This window comes from Alexandromys fortis, unplaced genomic scaffold, assembly GCF_014885135.2.
Source record: "Alexandromys fortis isolate MF-2015 unplaced genomic scaffold, M_Fortis_MF-2015_v1.1 scaffold_19, whole genome shotgun sequence".
Taxonomy (NCBI): Eukaryota; Metazoa; Chordata; class Mammalia; order Rodentia; family Cricetidae; genus Alexandromys; species Alexandromys fortis.
In genome coordinates this window covers 17,589,741-17,616,532 of record NW_026067890.1, presented here as the reverse complement: position 1 = coordinate 17,616,532, position 26,792 = coordinate 17,589,741, and the positions used below count along the sequence as shown (strand labels likewise).

The 26,792-nt window shown below is 44.2% G+C and overlaps 1 protein-coding gene across 1 annotated transcript in view; it reads left to right on the top strand.

Moving 5' to 3' along the window:
- The window catches only part of Nfkb1 (nuclear factor kappa B subunit 1), a 108,446-nt gene that overhangs the window by 46,611 nt on the left and 35,043 nt on the right, over window positions 1-26,792 (top strand). The window contains exons 7-8 of the mRNA XM_050143353.1: window positions 18,549-18,697; window positions 26,261-26,424. Coding sequence (XP_049999310.1) covers window positions 18,549-18,697; window positions 26,261-26,424 — 313 coding nt within the window. The remainder of the gene's footprint in view (window positions 1-18,548; window positions 18,698-26,260; window positions 26,425-26,792) is intronic.

The window sequence follows — 26,792 nt, the reverse complement described above, 5'->3', positions numbered from 1 at the left end:
GCACCAACCTTTTCCTGGTTAAAACTGGCTTTTCTGCCTCAGTTTCTAAGCCCATTTCAATCTTCCAATTGCAAAATACAATAAAAAAAAGAATACTAGAAAGGTTCAAGCAAAATGGTCATTATTTTAAAAACTCAAAATTCTAAGGGAAGAATTAGTAAGCACCAAACTCTGCCGTACTCGTAGAAAAGCTCTCATTGGGCTTTTCTGCATCACCCGGCTCTCCTTTAAAGACCAGCACAGCCAAGGCTCACTGAGAGGAGCCCGAGTTTCCCCGACAGCTGACATCAAAGCTTAAAAGCTTACGTTCCCCACCTGGCCATCCCTAGGCCACTGCTGATCTGAGTTTACAACCACCTGTCCTACAGGCAGCAGTGACTGTGACTGAGAGTGGGGGTGCTACAGCATTCCCACACTCCGGCCCTGATCCCGGAAGTGGGGTCAGCCGCTGACCGTGAACATGTGGAAGAAATTGAATTTGTGGATCACCAAGCAAAGATCTGCGTACTAGTAAAGTATAGAGAATCCAAAGACACAAATGTCAATTAATTCTTCTGTTAATGGACACTTCTATTCTAGTCTATGATCAGCCTAAAATCTCTCAACTCTTAATTCCTAAAGTTGTGCAATCCTGGGTTGTTCTTTTGAAGAATGGCTGCTCCATGCCACTCCCAGTGTGAAACTTTTGTTTAAAAATAAACCAAAAAATTAATTGTTAGTTACAAATATCACTTGCATTTAATAAAATTTCACAAAACAAATGTGCAATGAAGAGTAAGTGCCCCTCTGTCCACGATTCCTTCCTTCCCTGGGGAGAAGACTGTTAGGAACTTCTTGAGTGTGCCCCAAACCTCCCCTGCATTTACAGTTCACCATGTGTCCTTATGGCTGCTAGCACTTTCACACAGCACATCCAGTGCATGTCGGCGTGAGCACAAAGCTCATGCGTGCACACGTGTTCTGCTCATCTATAAAACATCCATTGCTGATCTGCAGTATCCCCCAAAGACCTCTCAGAAAGTGAGATTGCACGGATAGCAGCACAGCCAGATGCAGATGCAGACCCGTCCCCTTAACTGTGTAACCCTGAGCCGCCTTCTCTGTGCCCTGTAGGACCAGCATAAGAACCGCTCCATACCTCAGATGTTGTTGGGAATGTTAAATGAATTAGTGTTGTGAAGGGCCGTGTCTGCCCCAGGGAAGTGCTCTGATGGGTTTTCATATCGTTCTACTCCGTCAAGGCTGTGTGGCTTTCCGTGGCTCACAGGCAGCTTCTCCTAGCCATTTGGGACATGCCGTCTTTTTCATGTCCCAGTCTGCCTTCTCAGTAATCCTGACTGACAGTAAGTTCTGACTTATCCTAAGGTCTCTGCTGCTTTGGAATGTTACATCATTGACATAGTGTTTGAAAAAGATTTATGTATCTTTATTTTATGTGTATGAGTGTTTTGCCTACATGTATGTGCCCCATATGTGTGCAGTGCCCATGGAGGCCAGAAGAGGGCGTTGGGACCCCTAAAACTGGAGTTACAGTTGGCTGTGAGCAGCCACATAGGTTTGTTATAAGACCAGTGAGTGTTTTTAACCACTGAGCCATTTCTTCAGCCCAGACATAAGATTTAAAAAAAAAAATGCATTTTTTTTGAGACAGGGTCTTACTATGTAGCCCTAACTGGCCGTGAACTCACTATATAGATAATGGTGAACTTGAACTCACAGGTGTTTGCCTTCTTCTGCCTCCCAAGTGCTGAGATTTAAATGAGATTAAATTGTATGTGCCACCATGCTCAGCCCTTTTCTATTATAATATTTGTATTCCTTAGAAATTCATAAAGTATATTCTGATTATATTCACTCCTTCATACTCCCTAACTTCCCCAGATCCGCCCTCCACCTCCTCACCCCTTCCTATTTTCTTTTCTTTTTTTTTTTTTTCTATTTTGACCCACCATGTCCAATTCGAGCAGCCCGAGTACTCATGGATGTCATTCACATTTTCTTTTCATAACTGGCATTCCATGCATTGGGAGGTCAGAGGATGGCTTCGCAGAGCCTCTCTTGGTTACCACTGTGGTGCGTACTCCAGCCTCGCCGGCCCTCTGCTTGCAGCTGACGCTCCTGCCTCTGCCTGCATCTCTCTGTAGGTGTGCTGCATTGCAGATGTGCACCACCGTTCAGAGTTTCTACCTGGGTTCCAGGGACCACACCCACGTTACCAGGTGTGCACAGATAGTGCTTTGTACCGGTGAGCCTCACTGCGGCCCTGAATTCTGATTTTTTTTTTAACATGGCTTTATTTTCACTCTTTCATTTATTTCTTTCCTGTTTGATGATATAGTTTTCAATGTGGTGACGCCTTCAGGAAGTCTGCCCTGATTGTTCCCGTCCACCAGCTCACTTGGGTGAGTTCTTAGGTTCCTTCCTCATGGGCGCCTGCCCAGTGGCATGTCTGTCACACTGACTCACTTCCTCATCTCCTCGTCTCTAGGCCTTACTTCTTGAGGACAAGACCCATGTCTCATTAGTTTTCCTACAGGGAGATCTACAGGAAATATTTTGCTAAATTAAATTTCTTTTCATTCTTTAGATACTCAGTTATTGCTCCAGTTAGTAATAGAAATTCTCGATCGGTAATGGATATAAAAAGATACACAGTCTTATTGAGCTCTTGTTGCAAAACCTTTTTGAGCTCTGCCAGGAAAGTGTTATTATCCAAGTTTTTCGTAGGGTTTGATGAACACTTGGACAAAATCAGCTTGTCTTTCTGCCTCGTCTCTCCTGGCTTTCTGTATCTTCTAATTACTTTCTCCACCCTAGACTTCAGGTTCAGCTGCTTGGCTGACTTTACCATGTGGATATCTGGTGGACTTACCAGGTTCAAAGGTGAATTCTTAATTCCCCACATCAAGTCTTCCATTCTTAGAGGTGGAATTCCCCCAGTTTCTCAGACCAAAAGGTTTTGGAGTTGTTCTTAACCTTTCTCTCCTGAGCTCCATTTATCATCTATCCTACTGGCTATACCTTCAAATTGTTTCGAATCCAATTGCTTGTTTCCACCTCCACTCCTTAAGCCCTGGCATAAACCACCATCTGCCTTCTAATGGTTTCAGGATCCATGGGTGAGTCTTTTCTCAAATATTACTAATTGATAACAAATTTGGGGTTTTCTGTTTCTGCCGATTATTTTATATTTTTTGTTAGTTGGCACTTAACTTTTCCACTTCTCAAATTAGTTTTCTCTTCACACTCAATATTTTTAAAACAGCTTAAACATTCCTAATTTGAAAATATAAAGGCAGAAATGCTCTGAAAGGGCCAGGGAGAAATGGCTCAGTGGGGTAAAGCACTCATCATACAGGCCTGAAGACCTGAGTTCGAATCCCCAGATCCCACTTTACAGCTGGATGCAGAACAGTAGTGCGTGGCTATCATTCCAGTGCGCCTACAGAGAGATGGGAGGTGGGCACAGGGGAGTCCCTGGGAACTCATGGCCAGCTAGCCCATGTAGGGGTTGTAGCCCATGTAGGCCAGTAGGGGTTGGGAGGAGAGAAAGACAGAAATAGACAGACAGACCTGTCTCAGATAAGATGGGAGTTCAGATTTTTAGAAACACCCACACTGTAAAGTTTGTACAAATATTTCAAAATTGGAAAGTTTCAGAATCTGAAGCGTGTTTGGTCTGAGCACATCAGATAAATACAGTTTTGGCTTTTTGTGTCATTCCGGGCACCATGTACCATTTCTGCCATTATTTACTGTGATGTTAAGATTGTACTAGTCACCACCAGTGGAAGTCTTGAGTGCCCGCTCTCATGTCTTTTAGACATGGCTCCATCCACTGTGCACGTTCCTGGCATGGTCTAGAATCATCAACCGGAATAGTACTTTCTGTGGTTACATTTTCCCCTTGAGTTATAGGGTCAGATTCTTTTGTTTATGTTGAATTTTAGGAACCTTCCTATTCCTACTGACTTTATTTTTGAATGGTGGTATTTATTAGCCTCTCATACCATTTCATGTGCAGGAGACAAGCTGGACCCTTTAGAAACTATTGTAAAATCAGTTAGTTTTGTTATCCTTTAATCAGAGTCTTGACTAACTGGTTATTTTAGAATCCTAACCGAGTAGACTCACTGTGCTCTGTTTCAGTTTTGGACCCCCATGTTCTTCCTCACATTCGTGAAGTACATACATAAACCACTTGCTAGGCATGGTGCTGGCTCTGCTGTCACACACATGAATGAGATTATTCCTTTGTCCTAGGATCGCAGGGAGTAGACAAGCAGCAGATATGTATGAGATGGTATTGGGGTGTTTCCTGGGAATTTTCGGAGGATGCTCTGCAGTTGGTGCATATGTGTATGTGTGTGTGCCTGGGGTGGATGGAGGTCCCCTTACTGGAATGCACTCAGCTCTATAGTCATTCTGCATCTCTAATGATGGAATGCCAGAGGCACACCGAATGGTGTACTTTTCACGCTGGATGTCAGAGAGGTAGGCACATCACACCGTGTCTGCCTCACTGCCTCTGCATAAGACGCCTAGCATGCTGAGATGATGGAAAGAGACTGGCGGTGCCTGCTTTGGCCCTTCAGAGGCTAGCAGCATCTTCTGAGCTGGTGATGTCATTGTGGAGAGATCAGCCCCAGGCATTGTTCCTAACCATTTCAATATATGCTTAGCCTCGATGTCTTTAAGGTTCTTATCAATTTTTTGATAAGAAGTGATAGATAACAAATTCTTTAGATTCAAATTAATTTTGAAAGCTGGAGCAAACTGCCAAATTCTTAAGCCTTGATGTTGAACAGAGACACACAGAGCAGAAAGGTGGATCAGCAGCAGAACATGCAGAGAGCATGTTGTTGGTACACTCAGCATGTTCCTGCAAGGGCTGCAGCTGCCAAACAATGTCCTCATCAGGCGACATCAGTGGAAACATAGTGTATAAGCCCCAAGATGTGGTGGTCTCCCACCTACACTGGTGAAAGATCTGATATGCTTGTAACGTGCTGAGCAGAGTGTAGCCATCAGCTGAGTGGATTCAAGTCAGGCTGGCGGAGTGAATGCGCTCGAGCCTTCCTCGTGTGAGAAGCAATTGCAGAGCCCGGGGATATTTCCAGCTTATAGGATAGTCTTGTTGCCCTCAAGTACTTGAATAGTTGTCATGGGAGAAGATGGGACGTGCCCTGTCGCCACGGTGAGCTGAAGTCCCAGAAGACACGGGTTTCATGGGAGTCACAGCTCACCCAGGACAGAGTGAACTTGCTGTCACCGCAGTGGCTCAGAACTGTCCTGAAAGACTACAGAAGGAAGGAAGGCTGGGCGGACCTGAGCTCTCTATAGTTGGAAATATATATATATATATATATATATATATATATATATATATATATATACCTCTAGAAAGATTTTTCCTTAATAAATCATAACTTCAAAGCAAGATTTGGCTAATCAAGATTACAGGAAGTTATACTTTTCTGGTAGATAAGCAAAAACCATAGATGCTGGTATCTTGTTGGCCATTGTCTCCAAGGCTCAAAGGGCATGGCTTACTTCTTACACTGTGTGTCAGTTTATTAACAACGGCTGAACAGTTTAGGTACAACATGAAAGGGCTTGGTTTGGTTTGGTCCAGAAAGACCAGGTATAGCGTGATGTCATTTTTGTGAATCACCTTCTGACGTTCTCCTCGAAATCAATAGAAGTTTGGTGTTTCCCCCTCCTGTTTTGTTTACATCATGCTGTGCAGAGCACGCACTGCTTTGGTTAACCTCAGTCTGACACTCTGGTTGTCATTTCTCTTTTGCCACGCTCCCGTCTGGGGGCGTAACACGGCCCATGGAGTGTCGCCAAGAAGCAAAGCAAAATTTCCCAGGTCTACTTGCTTGTAATTCTCCTTCTATCGTAGGGGTTTTCCACAGGAAGTGGCAAAGTATTGCAGTGCGCTTTGTCTTGTGTACTTTCCTCCCACTTTTCTTCTTCCCCAGTGCCCTCCTGTCCCTCGTATTGCGGCCCTATTTACCATGGAACAAACCAAATTCTACTCAGATCAGGACCCTGACTTCTGGCCGTCAGTTAAAGCCTGGTTGCTTCTCTATAGTGGACTTCTATGGTGGTGGTAGGGTTGGTTTTCTAACTAAGAAAACATCCAGACAGGGGCTAGAAAGATGGCTCCACAGTTAAGAGCACACACTGCTCTTGAGGGCCCAGGTTAAGTTCCCAGCACCCACATCAGGCAGCTCACAGCTACCTGTAACTCCAGCACCAAGGGATCCAACATACTCTTCCTGCCTCTGTGGGTAGTTGCACGACTGTGCATATACTCACCACAGTCACATGTATATACATAATTTAAAAGAAAATAAAATCTTAAAATATTAAGAGATATATACTGGAGAGTGATTATATGCCTCTAAGAAAAAATAAATAATAAATCAGTGATATTTAATAACAAATAAATTTGGACATTATAGAATCAAAAATATTCCTAATTATCCCAAATTAAGTTGGGATCAAAATCATTTTAAGGGATGTCTGGAGAGATGGTTCAGTGACTAAGAACTCTTGACTGCTCTTGCAGAGGACCCAAGTTCAGCTCCCAGAACTGACCTGACGGCTCACAACCATTTGTAACTCCAGGAGATCTGATACCCTCTTCTGGCCTCTGCGAGCACCAGGCACATGTATGGTACACATATATTCAGGAGAAATACTTATATACATAAAACTAAAATAAATTTTAAACTATCATTTTAAGATAATGCTAGAAATTTTCCATGAATCATCTCTGTTTTCAGGAAATAAACAGGTCAGTGAATTAAATTTTTGTTTTGGACTTACTTTACCCAATGTGTTTTAGACTGCTTAATTTTTAAGTTTATACAGATTTTTTTAAAATTGCTTTATATTATTTTATTTGCTTGTTGTGTTCCCCACCCCCATGATCACATTGCTGACATCCCCAGCATTGTCAGTTCTGAGCTACCCAAGGCAGAACCTTCAGCAGAGTCATGGAGAATAAACACATTGAGTACCTAGTCTCAGCCTTGATGGAAAACGTTTAAATCATTGCCTAACATAAAGGTTTTTCTTTGTCTCTAAATTTTGATTTTCCATGCTATCAGAGGCCCCCTTGACACAGGTAATTTGAGTGTTGATTGTTTGTTTTCTCGGTTTGTAATTGTGGTTAAATGTATTTAAAACAGTCAGTTTTAAAGCTGTTTGCGTGGTCAGGGTTTTTTCCAACTCAAATTCTGTGTTGTCAGACCTTTTTTTTCCCTTCTGTTTTAGATTTGTGACTGGTGACCATTGTCCTATATGTCTTACATATATAGTTTAGGGAGCCATAGCATTTTAAAGCTAAAGCTGTGTTGACTGTGGCCTAGAAATTTTACAAAGGAAGCGTTCAGAGACCAGAGTGATTGGTGATTCAAACAAAATTACAGCAGTAACTAGGGACGTAGACCTCCACAAGTCACTGAATTAATCTAAATGTTCTTACCTGAAAATTTGCAGATTCCTAGCCAGACCTTTAAAAAAAACTATATGTGTGTGTATTTATATAGACATATATGTATATAGTGTATATATGTACATATATCTATACATATACGTGTGTATGTGTATATATTTTTTACTTAAAACTAAGTAAAGCTTGCTAATTTTGTGCTCGTGTGTGTGTGTGTGTGTGTGTGTGTGTGTGTGTGTGTGTGTGGTCAGAGTGGAGAGTTAAATATTTTTGAGATAGGTAAGCTTTGGTAAGTTTCTCCTGACAGGAAATACAAAATGCATCTGCCATAGACAGACTAGTTCTCCCTTTGTACCAAATGGAGATTTTGTAGCATTCTGTAAGTTTGAGAATGGCAGTTCAGACTTTTTATAAACACCCCTGTTGTTTTCTTCAGCCCTGAAATCACAGTTTAAAGCAGAGCAAAGCTTCCTAATTTTGTACTCCTAGATGTTTTTCTTTGAGTTGGAAACATAAAGGAACGTGTGAAGCTGGGGTGGCCTCGTGTGGGAGGATGGCTCCTGTGTCCAGAGCAAGGGAAGCCTGCCTCTTGTGCTGCCCTGCTGGGCCTTGCTGACTGTGAGCTGCCTCCAAGTGACAGGCCTGTGGCCCTCCACCCAGTCTCACTTCTGTTTTATCTGGAACCTGCTCTGATCAGGTCCCACCCAGATGCCACTTTGACCAGGCCCTAGCACAATCAGGATGTTGTTCCCAGGGGTGAATTTGTGAGACTTGAAGATGCTTGAGCATTTCTGCTTCTAGTCTCCCCATAAATGAGTTACATCTGCAAGTAGAACGCCCTAAGGGAGTACAAGAGTTTCAAAAAAAAAAAAAAAAAAAAATCCTCTTTGGAATTTCAGTGCCAAGTTGGTGTTCTTAATTTCAGTTTCCAGCCAAAGAGCGAGAACGGTTTCACAAGCTGTTGTCTTTGTGCTCTCACCTTTGCTAGCACTTTTCAGGTCCTGCGAATCAGATTAATGAGATGAGGCTGCCTAGAGGGCCCCTTCCAGCAGCCGTAGTCAGGGATCCTAGGAACCGATGTCAGCATCCACTCCCTCCTGCCTTACTCATCCCTCATCTTTTAACAAACCATCTCCAGAAGCCACTGGTGCTGTATCTCTGAGATGCAGTGAGGTCCTCCCGAGTGTTGTCCTTGCTGCTCTGTGCTGGCTGGCGGCTGCGTGAGAAAGGCCTCAGTGCAACCGTTTTGTTTTGGTTTTTACTAAATGCATACGTGATCTTATGGCTCTAAAGTAAGGTAGGTCCATGTGAGCCGACATTCAGAGTATCTACAGGAGGATTCCTGTCCAGGATTGGGGTGCTATCTTAAAGAACGGTAGGCATTTGAAAGCATCCATCTAGCTCAAGAAAACAGAACCTGCCAAAAAAATCAACAGGCTCAGAAACAAATCTCACAGGTTGGACAGGAATAGCGAGCAATTCGCTACAGCAAAGTGTCCTTAAAATACTTTTTAAGGACAAGTAAAAATATTTTTAGAATGAAATAATAGAGACAAGTTGTGTAAGAAGCTAGACTGTATTTTATTTAAGAAAATAGAAACACATACTATTATGTCTTGTGTTTCAGGTGCATAAACCTAGTAGCTGTTGCAAAAGGGTCCCAGGATGGAAAGGCCCAGGGATGGCAGTTAGAAGAATTTTGTGGTTCCTCATGAGTTAGACTTAGGTTTTAAGCTAAGATGGGTAAACTAAGGCAGTGAGAACAGAGAAAAGGAGGGAGTGCAGGGGGAGGGGGCGGTGCCCTTGCTCTGAAATTTAGCAGTTAAGATATCATAGGAGATGAAATGAGAAGCATAGCACTCCCACATGGTAAGAAGGTTTTGGTACAGCCGCTCTGTTTAACAGGAGGCAAAGTAGGTTTGGGAAGAAAGGTCCAGCCTGGGGCAAGTTGGTTGGTAAACCTGCTGATAGCTGGAAATGTTAGACATGCTCATGAGGGTGGTGAGAACATTGGTTTTGGTTTTGGCTTTATGGGGGTGTTTTTTGTTTAGGGTGTGTGTGCATGCCTCTGCATACTTGTGCATGAATACAGGTGTCCAAGGAGACCAGATCACATTGGGGCCAGAATTACAGGTGGTTGTGAGCCTCTCAAACCAACATGGCACTAAGAACCAAATTCGGATCTTTTGCAAGAGTAGTCTGTACTCTTAACCACTGAGCCATCTCCAACCCATAGATATTAATTTAGTATCATATGGAGTCGATAATTCAACCATAGTGGATGAATATCAAAAAGAGACCAGAGACTAAGAACCAAGAACCAGTGCTTGTTGAGACTGCTCCTGGGGTGGGGGGTGAGTGGGTGGGAAGGGCAAGCAGCCAGTGGTGTAGGAGAAGGGAGGTCAGGTCAGAAGAGGGGCCAGTGGGGTAATAATAAGTGACTAATAGGTCTGGAAACTTGAAGTCAGTCACAGCCTTTAAGCAGGTTTCATTTGAAGACTAATGGAATTAGTTAGGTTTCAGACAGCTTCAATTTGAGGTTCTTCTTGATAACTAGAGATGTTCTTGAACAGTTGGGAGAGAATGGCATATGAGCTAGTGTGAGAAGTGCCTTAACCTTTCTAGCTGGCTTATAGAAAACATCAAATGAAAAAAAAATGGTTCTGTTTTCTTGGAGTAGCACAAGACCCCATGTGTTTGAATAAGTGATGGCCTTTGTACTTAACATCATCAAGAAAGGGCTGCTGTCTTTAGAATAAGGAAGAAGAGGGCGTGTGTCTGTAACTAAGGGAAAGGTCCTTCAGATCCTTCCTGGGGTAGGGAGTAATTCAGAGAGATCTAGAATAAACATTGAACGTAAAAACAAGATCACTGTTCCTGGAAAAAGGAACAGACAGAGTTCTCTGAATTGGTGACAAGAGCCCTGAGCGTCAGTGACAGAAAGGAAAAGGCATTTGGGGGAAAGCTTGCATGCAGAGACTTCGCATTAGAGCCCAGGAAACCCCAGCAGCAGCTGTCTGTGAGGGCAAGGGGAGATAAAGGACGATTATTCTGCCTTGAGAACTATACCAAGCAACTTAAGTGATCTGTCTCCTTTTAATACTTGTGAAAACCCAGAGACTATGTTCTCATGTTCACGTTTTTCATATGAAAAGAAGTCAAAAGTTACTAACTTTCCCAGGGTCTGGTATCAGCTGGTAATGGAGGGTCTGCGATTCAGAGCCAGCCAGTCTGCCCCCAATGCCTGTGTTCTTGCTGCATGAGATTCCACTAGTTTGAGGTCTTGGAGGTACAGCCCTGTGTCACATCAGGATGAGATCTTTTGGGGGAGGTTCATGCATCCACCAGAGAAGGATCCTCTTGTTTGAGGAGTTGTGAGGCTGAGGAATTGGGGTGGAACAACAATGGGGACCCTGCAGGTGTGAGGGAATAAGAAAATCAGCAGAAGGAGACCTGTGAGGCAGGTGCAGGGGAGAGGAGGCCTTGGGCCTGCAGCAGGCTGCTGATGGGGGTTGGGGAGCAAAGGGCTAGCCTGGCCTTAAGGGAAGCACTCGTCCTGCCTTGATTTTCCCAGTGATGATGACTGAACAGTCAATTTCCCACTGCTGCTGGGATCCCTAGAGGTTTCAGTACCAACTTCCAGGCTAGTAACAAGACCAGAGTCCCTGGCTAGACCCAGGCTAATGTTGTACTCTGGTATATAATGATCACATTCTAGCTCAAGAAGCTTCTTGAGAGCATGCATGTATTAGGATCCAGGCATCTTTAAAGGCAAAAGAAAAATTAGCACTTTAATTTCTTCCCACCTAATACAAGTCTTAATATTTTAGTAATTTCTCTTCGCTAAATAGCATTTTAATACTATCTCAATTGTTAGTTATATACATAGTAACAAGATAATATAACAGGAATTATTCCAGACACTAGGGAGTAGAAAGGATAAAAGAAAAAAAAATGCTTCCGTTCCTGTAGTTTACCATTCTTTTGAAGGGGTGAAGGGATTTCAAGACAGATTTCCCTCTGTAGTCCCTGCCTGACCTGGAACTCTCTCTGTAGACCAGACTGGCCGCAGACTCAGAGATCCCCCTGCCTCTGCCTCCTGAGTGCTGGGATTAAAGGCGTGTGCTACCAATGCCCAACAGCACCACTGCCTTTCTAATGGAGCAGACAGGACATTATTAATATAGGAAACATGATGGTATTTAACATACAGAGAAAGGGGCTGGAGAGATGACTCAGCAGTTAAGAGCATTGGCTGCTCTTCCAGAGGTCCAGAGTTCAGCTCAGGTGGTTCACAACCTGAACTATAGTCCCATGAATCTGATGCCCTCTTCTGGTGTGCAGATGTATATGAAGACAAAACATCTGTATACATGAGTAAACAGAGTAAACAGACAGAGGGTGAAGTAGGGAGAAGAGCAGCAGGTGGAGTGGGAAGAGTTTAGGTAGAGGAAGTCCCAAGGAGAGAGTGCTCAAAGCCTGCAGGTAGCAGGAGGTAGCAGAGTGTCTCAGCAGACCACAGGAGGCCAGAAGCTCTCTGCTGGGAGCTCACCTGGAAAGTTCCAGAACAGCAGAGTCTGGTGTGGCTGCATTGGAAATAGAAGAAACAGGGTCCAAGAGGAAGTGGGGATCAGATTCCCCCAGCCCTGGGGCCTCCTCAACTGCTGTAAAGGCTTTTTGAGAATAGAGAGACATCCAGCTGCTTTGGTTTGTCTTGGTTTTTAACGTGGGAATTGTAAGCATGCGTACATGGAATTATATAATGAGCCCCTGTGCTAATCACTCAATTTCAACCATCTTCACTTTTGGAATTTTGAGCAGAGGAATGATGAGACTTAGCAGGACCTGACTTGAACAAAATCCCTCGGCACAGATCCCGAGGGGGTGGACTCCCAGCCAAAGAGTGGCCCCAGAGATGCTGAGGGTGGTTGGATCCTGGGCTGCTTTTGACCGTCTCGCTAGGTATTATTTTCTAATTTCTTGACAAAGCATGTAGTAGAGTAAAAAGAGTAAAACAATAAAAAGAAACGACGCCAGAGAACGCTGTTATACACTTCATTTTCTATTTAAAATGCTCCCGCTGGCAAGAGGCTGGCTGAGGTGAGTGCTTCTGACATTGTTTGTCCACCAATTACACACTGCATCCCTACATTCTTTTGCGGTCGTGGATTATTAAAGCCACAAAAGGTGGGGATTTGTCACGTGTTAGCAAAGCTCAGGACTCCCCTGTACCTGAGGTTCTCAGGGAAGCCTCACCTCTAGACATTTATGTTTTATGTGATAAAATTAAAAATTAAAGGAAAAAGCACAAAGAAAAACGGAAGGCCCAGGTCAAGGTATGATGATATGAAACTTTCAGAGCAGGGCTGTGTGCAGGTAGAGGGGTCCCCCACCCTCAGAGCAGGGCTGTGTGCAAGTAGAGGTGTTTTTGCGTGCTCTGGGTGAGGCCCTCCTATCTGAGAGGTGGTTTGCAGTATAGTCCCAGCCTGAGTCTCAAGCTCCATGTGGTGTCGGCCACTCTAGTAGGGAGTGTCAGGAATACTGCAAATCCATGAACCCTGCTGGGAAAACAAGTGTGCCATTAGTAGTGAATGAATTGAAGGGGTTTCCATGCGTCCCATCCCCTGCTTGCAGTAGCGCAGCAGTGCTCAGAGGATGAAGAGTGAATTCCACAGTGTTCTGCATCTTGACTGTCCTCAGAAGGTTACATCACTTGTTGCTCAGTCTGTCTAAACTTGCTTTTTTTTTAATCTGCAAGATGGGGGTACTAGTGCCAACCCTGCCTATCTCAGGGTCATCAGAAGGCCCAGATGATCTCCACAGATAAGAAGGAAGGAAAGAAAAAGGCTGCTTGGTGCCAGACACTGTGCGGGCCTCACAAGAAGCTGCAACCAATATAGTCACAAAATGTGAGGTTCAGAAGTTACCCACTCACGTAAGATTGCAGAGCTGAGTGAAGGCAGAGTTGGGCTTTGATTCTGGGTTCGCCAGCATCCCCTGTCTCAGCGAGAAGAGACCAGTTCAGCACTTTCTATGCCAGTAGGGGTGATCTCGTGTAGCGAGCTTTGATCGCTGCTTCCTGGTTGTACAAATAAATAATTGAGAACAGTAAAGTGACTACCTGTCCTCCTTGAGAGGGTATATATTATTAAAATAATCTCCTAGTCTCTCCCGCCCCTCCTTCCCCTTCTCTCCTTCCTGCTCTCCCTCTTTGTAATTCGACTTCCATGGAGAAGAGTGTCATGGTTTAATGTTAGCTGTAATATTTTTTTTTCTTTAAATGGAAGAGACTCAGAGAGACAAGGGAATTCGGATCCTTCTCACACCTGGCTCTGAAGCCTTTCTCACAATACACATCAGTGCCAACGAGCAGGCGTTTCTGTAACCACCGTCTACCTGTGCTCAGATGGGCAGAGCAGAGCCATAGAGCTCTGGAGTGAGCTTGGCACGGACAAAAAGGACTGGGCCAAGTGGTGACATGGTGCAGTGGAATCATGACGAGGCTTTGGGGTGGGGGAGACCGGAGTTCCAGGGACCTGCCAAGTCCCTGTAGTCACAGGAACCAGGCAGTGCACTTTGGCTTCTTCCCCAGGGGAATGGGGAACCACTACTGACCCCACATGGCTGTTGTGGGGATTGCTCCCTCGCCTTCCATAGGTAGCTGTTGGGAAGTAGACACATTCTCTGAGAAATGAGCAAACAAGCCAAGTAAGACGTTGTTAACCCTTGCTGGCCAGCTACATATCATTCCCCACCCTGTGTCCCCCAGTCATTGTCTATACAAGGACAGTAGTGGAACCTTTATAGGCTGGCCTCATGAGGAAGGTGTCATGGAAGACTCGGGTTTAGGTCTTCTCTTGAAGAATGGGTACGGTTCTCAGTGGGAAAGAGAAGAGACCATGGCTGTTGGTGGAACTGTGGAGAAATGCCTGTGGGGTGTTCCTGAGCAAGGCCAGGCAGGGGTCAGGAGGACTGCGAGAGCACTCTGCACGCTCTCCGCCTGCCCCTCCTACTACCCTCTCCCTTCAAATCTCAGCCTTAGTTAGTTGTACTGGAAGCTTCCTGGCCATGTCTAAACCCTAATAGAAAGTCCTTCTGACAAGTTCTCCAGTTAGGTTTTACATGTATTGTTGAAATTATCCGATTAGTATCTGTCCCAGTGTTTAATTCCCGTGAGAGCAGATGGGGCTTGTTCTGAGCAAAGTGCAGCCCGCACTCCCTGATCTTAGGGGCTTTACAAACGTTCTCGGTGAGGACAGGAGACAGTTAATATCTGGGATTATCGATCCCCTCAGGGAGCAAGTGTTGTGTTACCTCATTTAATCTTAAAGCAGTCCTGTGATCACGTGTTACTGGTTGGATTTTCAAGGTGGAGAAGCTGGCATGTGGGACTATTAAGTGTCACTCCCCAGCAGCTGGGGGATTTGAACCTGACTGGGAGAGTTCTGAACCTAGCCATGCTGCTTCGTGTGGTAGAGTGGAGTCAGGCTCCCAAGCAGAGTGGGCTCCCAAGCAGAGCCTGTCCCAGGTTCTGTTTGGACACTGGGAACATTTCTGTTCCCTTCGTAGTCATCACTCCAAAAGAAAACGTAAGCCGAAAAGTATGGTTTTATGTCTGATGTCGTACATTTCTGCTGCTTCTACTTCCTGTCAAAGAACTTAGCCAAATTTATCCAGACAGCAACCTGGACTTTTAAAACTCTGATTCTAAGAAGATTCTAGACCACTTGCCTCTTCTAACCCCATTGAAGAAGCAGCATGTGCTTTCCACAGCGGGGCGGGTTTTTTGGGTAAAAGCATATGGTTGACTAAGATGAGCGAACCTGAGCCCATGGCTTCTAGTTCCAAAAGCAGTTCTGGCTTGTGGACACAGAACTTCTAGAAGAGTCTTGCGTTTTGTCTGGGAGGCCAGCAAAGTCTGGTTGTCCCCAGGAATGGCAGCTGCCACTAGAATAACATAGTATTTTCAAGAAAAGTAAAACACAGCAATGTGGAAAATGACTTCTCCTAGGAATAGAAGCGGGCCAAGTGTCTTCCAGCCAGTCGCCTCGCAGACGTTTGAAAGATCACCTCAGGCAGCTGTGATACTGCAGGCCCCGTGAGTGGAGGCACAGCTGACGTAATGTTCTGTGGTCGGCTGCGCCGTGAGGACGTAAGAGCTCTAATGTGTGCTCTCACCACGACCCCTTGAGCATTACTAGCCATTGAACAGATACGGAGACCAAGCAAGTCACCCAGCCTCGAGTGTGGACTGTCCTTGCAGTCCATGCTCTTCCACTCTCCTGAGCAGCTGACGCGCAGGGTAGCACCTTGTCTCCCCGTCTGTGGCTGGACACCCACCGTGTACTCAAGAATATGGTCAGACTCTTAGAAAGACCTTACTAACAGACATGGTTGCCCTCCGTAAACTTTGTTTTCAAGAGACTGTTCTGTGGAGAAGTTAATATTTCCATTAACTTCATAGAATAAAGTTCTAAATTGGTAGCAAATACCCTTTGGTCTCCATGGCATCCTAGATGATGGTTCCCCAAGTTATCATGTCAAGGTTTGCCTGTGCCATACATCTGTGTCTTCTCTCTCTCTCTCTCTCTCTCTCTCTCTCTCTCTCTCTCTCTCTCTCTCTCTCTGTCAAGGTTTGCCTGTGCCATACATCTGTGTCTACTCTCTCCCTCTCTCCCTCCCTCTCTCTCTCTCTCTCTCTCTCTCTCTCTCTCTCTCTCTCTCTCTCTCTCTCTTTCTCTCTCTGTCAAGGTTTGCCTGTGCCATACAGCTGTCCTCACACTCAGGTTCTCACCCTCTCTCCTCCCCACCCCTCTCTCTTTCTGACGGTATCTTGGAAAGTACAGAAAGTCCAGGGCCCTCCCAGTTTTTATTCTGTGGTCTGTGTAAAAACCAGATGATGCCATCCTGACTTGGACTCTCAGAGGGATCAAACAGTGCATTAGTCACTGGCAAATCTTTCAGGTTCTTTACCTCAGAGTCGTCCCAGTTCCTCATTCTTGCCACCCGTCAACCATGAAGTTAGTAGTAAGAAAAACAAGTGAACACACCTCCCACCTCTCTTCTCCAGCATCAGTGACTAACAGGAGCGTCAGAGGGCTCAGATTCCAGAGGGACTGGCCTCCTCACTGAGTTCTCTCTGCTTAAGTGGAGAGCCAGCCTGATTTCACCCAAGTGAAGCGCTTCCTCGCACTTACTCTGCTGCGTTCCTGTGCACCCTGTCAGTTACAAGGGAATCACTGGTTTGGCTTGGTGACCCTGCTGATCCTTGGCAGACTGATCTCAGATCTGATCACCCAGAGCTGGGGCATCAGTCATTCAAGAACTTTTTATTCTTTGTCCTACCCTTAATTGGAAAGGCTGCTTGCTAAACTCACTTCATTTTAATACCAGAGAGAGCTTGAAGAGCTGTGTCTAAGAAATTGATTCATGCTTTGGGGTAGTAAGGGTTAAAGTTAGTGCAAAGCCTTCCTTTGCATTGGCTTGTTCCCCACTGTGGGAAGGCAGTAAGGAGTAAGTCTTGGTCCATTTTCTGTTAGATAGCTGATGAGTAGTTTACACAGAGTTAAAGTTCATTTGGCCGGCAGTTCAAAGGCTGGGAGGCTTCAGATTCCGCAGCCACATCTGGTGGGAACTCTGCAGTCTGAGGACAAGACAGGAAATTACATAACAAGATAGGCCATCCTGGCTTAAGTATCTCTTCCTCTTTGTGTAAGGCACAGCTCCGTTGGATAAAGGACTGACCCTTATGGCATATTTGACTTTGCCTCCTACAGATTCACTTCCAGTACAGGCTGAAAACATTTCATGAGTTTTTGGCAGGGTTCAGAAGCAAACCGTTAAAATGCTGCATCGGGGCTCAGTCAGGGAGGCCCTTGAGGAGTCTACCCAGCTGGTTGGAGGGCAGACCAGTGTTCATGGCCCCAGTAGCTCTTCTCCATAGCCTCTAGGGAGTAATACCAGAAGTGATCAAGCTCTGACAAAGGTTCCATTGTGGGAAATCCATATTAAGAAAAATTCTACAGAGCCCTGCCTCAGTGGAGTCTCGACAGTTGAAGGGGATGGTATTAGAAGCAAGCTGGCTGAGGAAGGCCGTGTCTTCACAGGACACTTTATTAGCAAATGCAGGTGCTTCGTGTTTATTATCAGAAGGGCTTCCAGAGATGCAATGCCTTTCAGCAACAGGTGAGGTCTATGACAGGTTCTGACTTAAGAGAATTCAGAAGGGGAAAATGATGGCACTGAGCTTTTGGTGTGATTTTTGGTCTTCATGGGGGACAGGTCCTATGCTGTAGAAGTCAGGATGGTCAACTAGACAAGAAAGAAAACCTGGTCTATTCTGTTTTTTCCTCTTTATTGCTACTCCCATCGTGTTAGCGATATACACGTAAAAATTACCTCACATGGAAACTTAACTGCATGAAAGAAGAGCTAAATAACCAGAGGGGAAACTGAAGAATTTCCAGTCAGGGAGTTTGCTCTGTTATTTAAGAAACTTAAGAGGCGCCTGACATGTGCATTGTAAGTGTCAGAGTCCAAGGCGGAGGAAACTACTGAAGATAGGCGGTGCCGTAGCGAGTGATCGTACACGCCATGGGCTTGCACTGTTGAAACCAGCATTCGGAGCCAAGTCCCAGAACAAGGCTTCCTTCCTGGCCTAGTTACAGGGCACGGCATTAGGGTACATTCTCTTTTCGTGCCTTTACTACATCAGTCATCCATTCCCGCCTCATGCACGGTTTTCCCAGTTTTTGTCTCCCAAAATTGTGACAAGGATACAGAGAATGAAACAGTTTTGTTAGTAAGGAGGATTACTTAGGGACGCAAGTGTTAGTTCACACTAACGATGCGTACTGTGTTTTACTGTCTTGCTTCCAGGATATTCAGGCTCACCACATAAAGCAGCCCCCACTAACATTTTGATTTATTCCCATCCTGTCATGTGTTCATCATACATTTTTAAGTTAAGCTATAGTCACATGTATACATTTGCAAATTTTTATATTGTGTTTATGCTCACTGGTTCCACTTTACAATAAGGTCAAATATACTAACTCTTAACAATGTGCTTCTCATATAGATTTGCAACTATGTGGGACCTGCAAAGGTTATTGTTCAGTTGGTCACAAATGGGAAAAATATCCACCTGCATGCCCACAGCCTGGTGGGCAAACACTGTGAAGACGGGATCTGCACTGTGGTCGCCGGCCCCAAGGACATGGTGGTTGGGTAAGTGGGGGCACACGGTGCGGCGGGAGATGGGAACAGTAGCACATGGAGCGCGTGGGTGGGAAATCAATAAGCCCTTCATCACAGACCTGTGCAAGGCCTGAGAGGGTCAGAAAACACACACACATACAATGCCAGGGGTGGGGGGGTGTGATTGCCTTTGAACCCTAAAGAAAAAACAGTGGTCAGATATGTGACTGCCTGAGACAATCCTAGCGTTTATAGTCTTGGCCTCCCAGGGGTGTGTGGTTCGGTTGAGTGATGTTATATTTATAGGACCTGACCTAAGAGCCATTTTCAATTTATCTTTGTGCCACTTTCAATAGTGTTTTTTTGTCTGTAGTAACTTAACCCAGAGTGAAAATTGATGTAAGCATTCATTCATTTCAGAAACAGATTACTCTTACTTTGGGGATTCTTAAAAACCAACAACGAGGGCCAATCCAGTTGCTCAGAAAGCGCACTTTCCACCAAGTCTGAAACCTGAATTTAACTCCTATAACCCACGTGAATGGAGAGAACTCTGACTTCCACATGTAGCAAAGGGTTATGCATGCAGCACACACAAAAATAAGTAAAATGGAATAAAATTTTAAAATAAAAATAGTAGTTGTCTTAGGCTTTTAATTGCTGTGAAGAGACACCATAACCACAGCAATTGTTATAAAGGAAAGCATTTAATTTGTGTGGCTTACAGTTTGAGACGTTTAGTCTATTATCATGGCAGGAAGTGTGGTGACACACAGGCAGACATGGTGCTGAAGAAGGAGCTGAGAGTTCTACATCTTGACTTACAGACAAGGAAGTGAACTATGTCACTGGACTTAGCTTGAGCATAGGAGACCTCAAAGCCCACCCCCACAGTGAACACTTCCCCCAACAAGGCCATAGGCATTCCAACAACACTACACCTTTTAATAGTGCAACTCCCTTTGGGACCCATTTTTTATCAAATCACCACAATAGCTAATTAAAATAAGTTTTAAAAACAAAAGATAAGAGCTGGGGAGATGGATCAATGTGTTAAGTTTTTGTTGTACAAACTTCAGGACCTAAGTTTAGATCTCTAGCATCCACATAAAAAGTCAGGTGTAGAAAACCAAGAAAATAAATAAAGTAAAAATAGGGAAAGACCAGGCATGGTGGCACATGCCGTTAGTCCCAACACTCAAGAGACAGAGGCAGGATCTCTGAATTTGAGGCCAGCCTGGTCTACAAAGCAAGTTCCAGAACAGCCAGGACTACACAGAGAGACTCTGTCTCACCCACCCACTCCAAAAAAAAAAAGCCAGATGTGGTGGTGGTGCACCTGGGGCCCTGATGTAGTGTGGCGGAGGACAGCAGACAGCCAGCTAGTCTAGCCAGCTAGTGAGCACTAGGCCCAGGGAGTAACCCTGCTCAAAAAATGAGGTGGAGAGGCGACTGAGGAAATTTTCCTGCCATCACCCTGTGGATAGACTTTTTGTTAATTTGATTAATTATGTATAACATCATTCAGAGTTTCCTAAGTTTCTAACATCATTCTTAGTTTAAGTGGTGTCTGCTAAAATCCCAGCAAATGTGAGCTTTTTATGCAAAGAAAGAAACTGCTTAATCACCTGTAGTGAAGTCTGGATTCCATTGTCTCGAGTCCCTTGTTCTTGGGAGGCACAGACAGCTTTCATGTTCCTGGGCATTTCTTTGTTTGACTATGAAGATGTTCAAGTGTGAAAAACCTAGAGAGAGGAGCTTTTCTTCAAGAATCTAAAATCTGATGCTTTTGATGTTGGGGGAATGTATCTAAATGGAAGGAAGAAGCTTAAGGTGATTCTTGTGTACTTTAACTTGTCTCAGCGTCTCCTGAAAGGGAGGTCCTCTTCTTGGTCTGTCTGGTTTGGGCCCCTTCCAGCTCCTGCCTGGCTTATGAGAGGCGATTGCAGGGTTCTCGTCACTTTCAGACAGTTGATCAGTTACGGTTTCTGCTGATTTTACCACAGCAGTGCCCATCCCTTTAAAGCATTTGTACTCTTTTGGTCTTGTTTAATCCATCTTACAATTGCATACTTTTGAGGAAATTATACATGGAATTCTCTATTAGTAATATTTATTATTATAAAACTTCCAGTATGTAGTATGCATACTGTTGTTTCTCTGTGTTGGTTTAATAATCTTCCGTGATTTTAGAAGAAACTACTGGTGGCTGTCTCTGTAGCTCAGTGGGAGGGGCCTGCGTGGTGTGCACAGGCCCCGGGATGATCCCCAGCAGCAGCATCAATAAAAAGAACCAATGGTTGTTTACTCTAAGGTGCACATAGCAACAATGCATTAGATTGTGCATCTGTAAGCAGAGGGAGGAGGTCTTCAGTGTCTTGTAGTGCAGTGGAGGGTGTGGTTCTGGAGTTGAGAGTGCTCACCGTTCATTTAGCCAGCATTTCACCATCTAATTCCCGAGTTTGCTCCCTGGGGTTTGATTTAGTTGTCGCTGAGTGGGACTTTCTAATGTTAGAAAGCTTCGAGGGCTGTCATCAGGGAGATGCCACCTGAGTTATAGCAGCTGGCCACAGCAGCTTTTCTCACTGGGTCCTTAGAGTGGCTGTGCTCACTTTACATCTGGTATTTAACAGAGAAAATTCTGCCCACAGTATTTCCCAAAAGACACCATTTCTTTCATGATTCATTTATCTCTGTGACCTTACTTTTTTTTTTTTTTTTTTTTGTGGGTGTTAAAACAGCATGCTAGTTGTCTGGGAGCCAGAACAGAAATGGGGGCAAGTTGCATGCATGACTTTGGAGACTTGAATTTCTTTCCTTACAAAACCAGCAAGACATACTATCTCCAGGCACTTTCTATCTTCAACATTTTAGACCAAGCCAATGTTAGCTAATACTATAAAACAGCAAGAGCAAACTTGCCACTGTCTTTCTATGGTATGACATCGATTAGTTTATTTAGTTCTGACTTGTAGGCAAGAAATTTAGGAAGGCAGCCAAAGTCATTTCTTAGGCTTGTCAATACTGGAAATAGAACGAAGATAACCTGTTTTCAATAATACATGTTACACTGAGTATAGATTCACAAGCAAGGCACCAGTCCCAAACATTAAGATATGTAAAAACGACACCAAGAAGACTCGCAGCTTTGCAGGCATCAAAACCAGAAGGATCCCACACACTTTATTTACGGTGTCTCCCACACCTTCTCAGTTTGAGTTCTCAGTAAGTTTAATTACTGTTTTCAAAATTATTTTATCAATATTAAAACATTCATCTCTTAAGTTTTGATTATGGATTTAATGGTTTTAATATAGGGTTATTCTTTTAAAAGTTTAGTTAGCTTTCATAAGTCCTCTCATTTCTTATTCATTTATTTAAATTTTACCACCTTTCTTGATTTAAAAAAAAATCCTATTTGGTATTTTATTTTGACCTAGAATGTTAATTTTTCGCCAACATTCTAGTTCTTTGAAACGTTTCATTCAGTGGAAAATGTCTGCTTTTCTGCTTTGTGTAGGCCACATTCACCAACAGCCACCACACCCTGTTTGTTTCCTGGCAACCTGGGTTGAAAGAGTTGTGCAGTTCTTTATTTTTCACAGCTAATTTATAGAGCATATATCACTAAAGCAGTGGTTCTCAGCCTGTAGGTCGTGACCCTAACACTATCTGAAAACTCAGATATTTACATTACAGTTCATAACAAAATTACAGTTCTGAGTAGCAACAAAAATAATTGTATGATTGGGGGTCCCGGCAACATGAGAAATGTATTAACAGGTCTCGGCCTTAGGAAGGTTGAGAATCACTGCTCTGCGGGCTGTATAAATATAAAGCACAAAGGTGAACCTTTGGCCTCACTCAGTGGAACTGCTGCGTTATTAAATCCCTATTTTAGAGATCCAAACTAATTGAGGTTGGTCATTCTGTGTGACCAGACAGAAGAGGCCCTGACTGGAGAAGATTGGCCAGATGTGGACCTAGGCTCGAAGTGTGCCATTCCAAGTTGGGGTGTGCACTGTGGTCAGGGACTGCGTTTGAAGCCTGTGAAATCAAGGACTAAGTCTTGAAACAACAAATGCCAAAGAGGGGCCACTTGTGAGCCCCAAACTGAATCCCAAAGGATTCAGACACATCACGACTTCAGAAACAGATGACAACGAAGATGAAAACATCTGGCTTACTGCTTCGTGTTTATTGGTGGCTACAGGGTCACGTCAACCTGAGTCTTCTTTAAGACTGATGCCAGTCTCCATCCAGGAGAGTTTGATTTCGCAGAGCAGCGTAAAGCCAGGTTCTCCAGCCTCAGCATTGCTCAGAATTAACTGAAGGGTTGGTTAAAACACTTTGTTTGTTCAATAAGTTTAGATCAAACCCCCAGATTTTCAGTATGTTCCAAAATAATGTTGATGTTGCCCGTCTAAAGACTCCCGTGTTATGAAAACAAGAGTAAGAAGCAAGGTTGTGCTGCCAGCCCTTTTATTAGTGGGTGTGGCCTTTCTGTTTTTAAAATGTCATTGCTGCAGTAGAAACCCTTTCAAGTGCTCATTTCTGTGGATCTTGATAACCACATGGCTACGAACATCAAGTGTGCACTGCTGCCAACCCCAGAATCTCCGCACGCCTCTCCGCAGTCAACCCTTCCTCCACTAGAGGCCTTGAAAATACTGACGAGTTTCCTTTATACACAGTTTGCCTTTTCAGAATTGCATGCCGTAGAGTCATACAGCACACAGCCTTTCAGAGCCTGCCTCCTTTCACTCGGCGCCGTGCACTGAAGTCCTCTGTGTCGCTCCATGCGTCTGTGCTCGCTTCCCTTCAGTTACTCTGTGGTAATGCATTTAGGGACTGGTGCCCATGACCTATTATCCATTCATTTGTTCAAGCACACTTGGTTTTTTTCCAGGGCTTTGAGATAACGTTCTTTGTGTGTGAGCATAGTTTCCATTTCTTTTGGGTAAATATTCAGGAACAGAATGACAAGGACACTGGCTACTAGAGCAATGTTTACAAGAAAGGGCCAAGTCATTTTCTAAAGTGGCTAAAGCCTTCCTTGTATTATTCCTTAGGTGCTCATATTTGTAATACTAATAAAATCTATTCTTGTTTTCTTTGACATTTTATTGTAATTTTTTCAAGCATTTTTGAAGTAAAAGTTATTGTAATGAGCACCTATTGTGCCCTTACCAGCATCAACAATTAATTATTGCACTCCCAAACTTGATTAAATACATTCTTACTTGAATATCTTCTGGCTATTAATATCTAATTTTACTGTGGTAGGAGGATATTTTATATAATTTGTATCATTTTAAATGTACTGCTGCCTATGTTATGGCTAAGATAACAACCACTGTTACTTCAGAAACATGCTCACTCTTGTTTAGGAGATGCTCTATAAATATCAGTTTAGAGTGAGTTTTTAAAACAGCCCCACTGCTCAGCCTTACAGACCAGGCAGTGGTGACACACACTTTTAATCCCAGTAGCCATTCTAGGGATTAAAGTAACCGGGCAGTAGTGGTGCACACTTTAAATTCCAGTCCTAGAGAGGAGTATAAGACATGAGGAGACAGCTCTCAGACACAGTCTCATTCTGAGGATTCAGGAAGCAGGATCACCATTTTGGGCTGACGTAGCCCATGGCTAGCTGCTTTGCTTTTCTGATCTTCAGGCAAGCTTTATTTATTAAATTACAAATGAAATATCACTACATCAGTTGGGTCCGGATGTTCAAGTGTTATTCTAGCCTTGTATCCTAATGGCTTTTTGTCTATTAGTTCTATCAGTTACCAAGAGAGGAATGTTGAAATCACATTTAGAGATATGTCTATCTTCCTTTTGTTGTTATAAGATTTTTACCTCCCGTAATGTGGCTCTTTCTTATATCAGATGTATAAATATTTAGGAGTCTTACTCTCTCTTGGTTAGTTGATATTTTCATCTCCTTTCATCCTTGGTAATGTCATTTGCTCTAAAAATCCACCTTGACTGATAAGACTATACTCAGCATGATCTCACGGCATGTTGTATGTATGTGGACCTAAGGGCAGCACACTTTGACTTCCTGCTCTGGGCCTTGGGCTGTCATGTCGTGTATTTTACATCTACATACGTTATAAGTTCCACAGTACGTTTATTTTGTGTGGTTTGTTTGTTTGTTTGCCATAGACAGAATAGTAATTTTTCAGTTAGTTGCATAAATGAGGGCCATGAGCTTGTATTGACTGACACATTCGCATCCCCGTTGCTCTTCGCCCTGCTTTATAGGTCAGGGTTTCTGGCTGGCCGTCCCCTGCCAGCATCACTTCCTCTACCTTTCCTCGTTACTGCTGACCTGGTGCTGATGGGCTCGTTTCGGTCTGCTGTTTAAAGTCTTCTCTTCATCTCTGCTGTTCAAAGGTGTTTTTTGAAGAGCAGAGGATCCTAGGTTGACAATGTGTTCTTTCATGTCCTGGTTTTATGTTGATTCACCATCTGAGGGCTTGACCTGTTTCCAACAAGAGCTGCTCTGTGCATCTTGCCTGGCTCTGCTGTATGAAGTCTGTCTAGCGGTGTTTCTGACTCCTCTCCATCCGTAGTTGTGAGCCGTGACAGTTTTGAAGGACTGAGGTATAGTTTTCTTCATAAACTTGAGCTTCTTAGGATTCCTAGATCTCTGGATTTTTTATTAAATCTATAAACTTTCCAACTGTTAAATTTTCTGTCCACTGCTTCTCTGTCTGTGACCTCCCCACTTCCTCTTCTGTTTTCTCTCCCATCCCTCTCAGACTAGGGTCAAGTTGGCACCATTACTAAAGACGTACCCTCTAAATATTCAATCTGATGCTTAATGTATTTTGGGGCTTCTTGAAGTGGTCCAGCCCTGTGGGTCTATGAGAACAGCAGCTTTCCCCAGCCTTTCAGGGCTCTTTCTTCAACATCACTGGCAGCTAAAGGTATCCCTAGTGTTACTATATCAATCCAAGTCTCTGTTTGCCTTAAGTCTACCTGTCTGCAACTGCAAAGCCCTGGGCTCCCATCCTGCAGCCTGGTTATTAAGCCAGGTAATTTTAAGAGTCACTTTATTTATCTCTTTTCTTGAGGATTGCTGTTCTGTGTCCCCTGTTCCCAGTTCCTCACCCCACTGTGGACTGTGGCAAAACACCAATGTGTGTATTGTTTACTAGGCTAAATCCTCCCTTCGTGGCTGACATAGTAAGTAAGGGTGATGGCCGTCTTCAGATGTGAAGTCAGGCTACACGTAGGCATGCACCGTGGAGAAAATGTGAAGTCCACCAGCTCGTCAATCACCCAGTTTGACCTGGCCTGACTCACATGTGGTGAGACTGGCTATAGTGCCCTCTGCAGAGATGTACACTGTACACCCCAGCCCTGGCAACAGTGTAGTGTGTTATACGGTATATGCCATATATTACCTTCATAATGTAAAAATCCCAAATTCCGATGTCCGCCTAATTCAGAGTGGCGTAAGACCTGAGGGCTTGTATGTTTTTTTCAGAGTGCGCTTTGCTGAACTAAAGCCCACTCCTCTCACAGCCTACTTAACTTCTGGTTCTTTTTGCTGATCATCTTCCTGCATTTCTCCAGCTTTGCAAACCTGGGCATACTTCATGTAACCAAGAAAAAGGTGTTTGAAACCCTAGAAGCACGGATGACAGAGGCGTGTATAAGGGGCTATAATCCTGGACTCTTGGTGCATTCTGACCTTGCCTATCTACAAGCAGAAGGTGGAGGAGACCGGCAGCTCACAGGTGAGCAACCTTGCCCAGCCTTTGACTGTGTCCATCAGCCTGCCAGCCCATGAGGGCAAGGGGCTAGTGCAATTGAGTTGTTCTGCACTAGACACCTCCCTCATGCACAAAGCCTTTACACTGATTTCCCTTCTCGGTGCAGCCAGTGCTGTAGCCGGCATTTTTCACTCTACTCTCTCACATATATATATATATATATATATGTGCCTTAAACTCTGAACCAAAGTAGAAAGGCAGGACAGCTCACAGGTGAGCAACCTTGCCCAGCCTTTGACTGTGTCCATCAGCCTGCCAGCCCATGAGGGCAAGGGGCTAGTGCAATTGAGTTGTTCTGCACTAGACACCTCCCTCATGCACAAAGCCTTTAC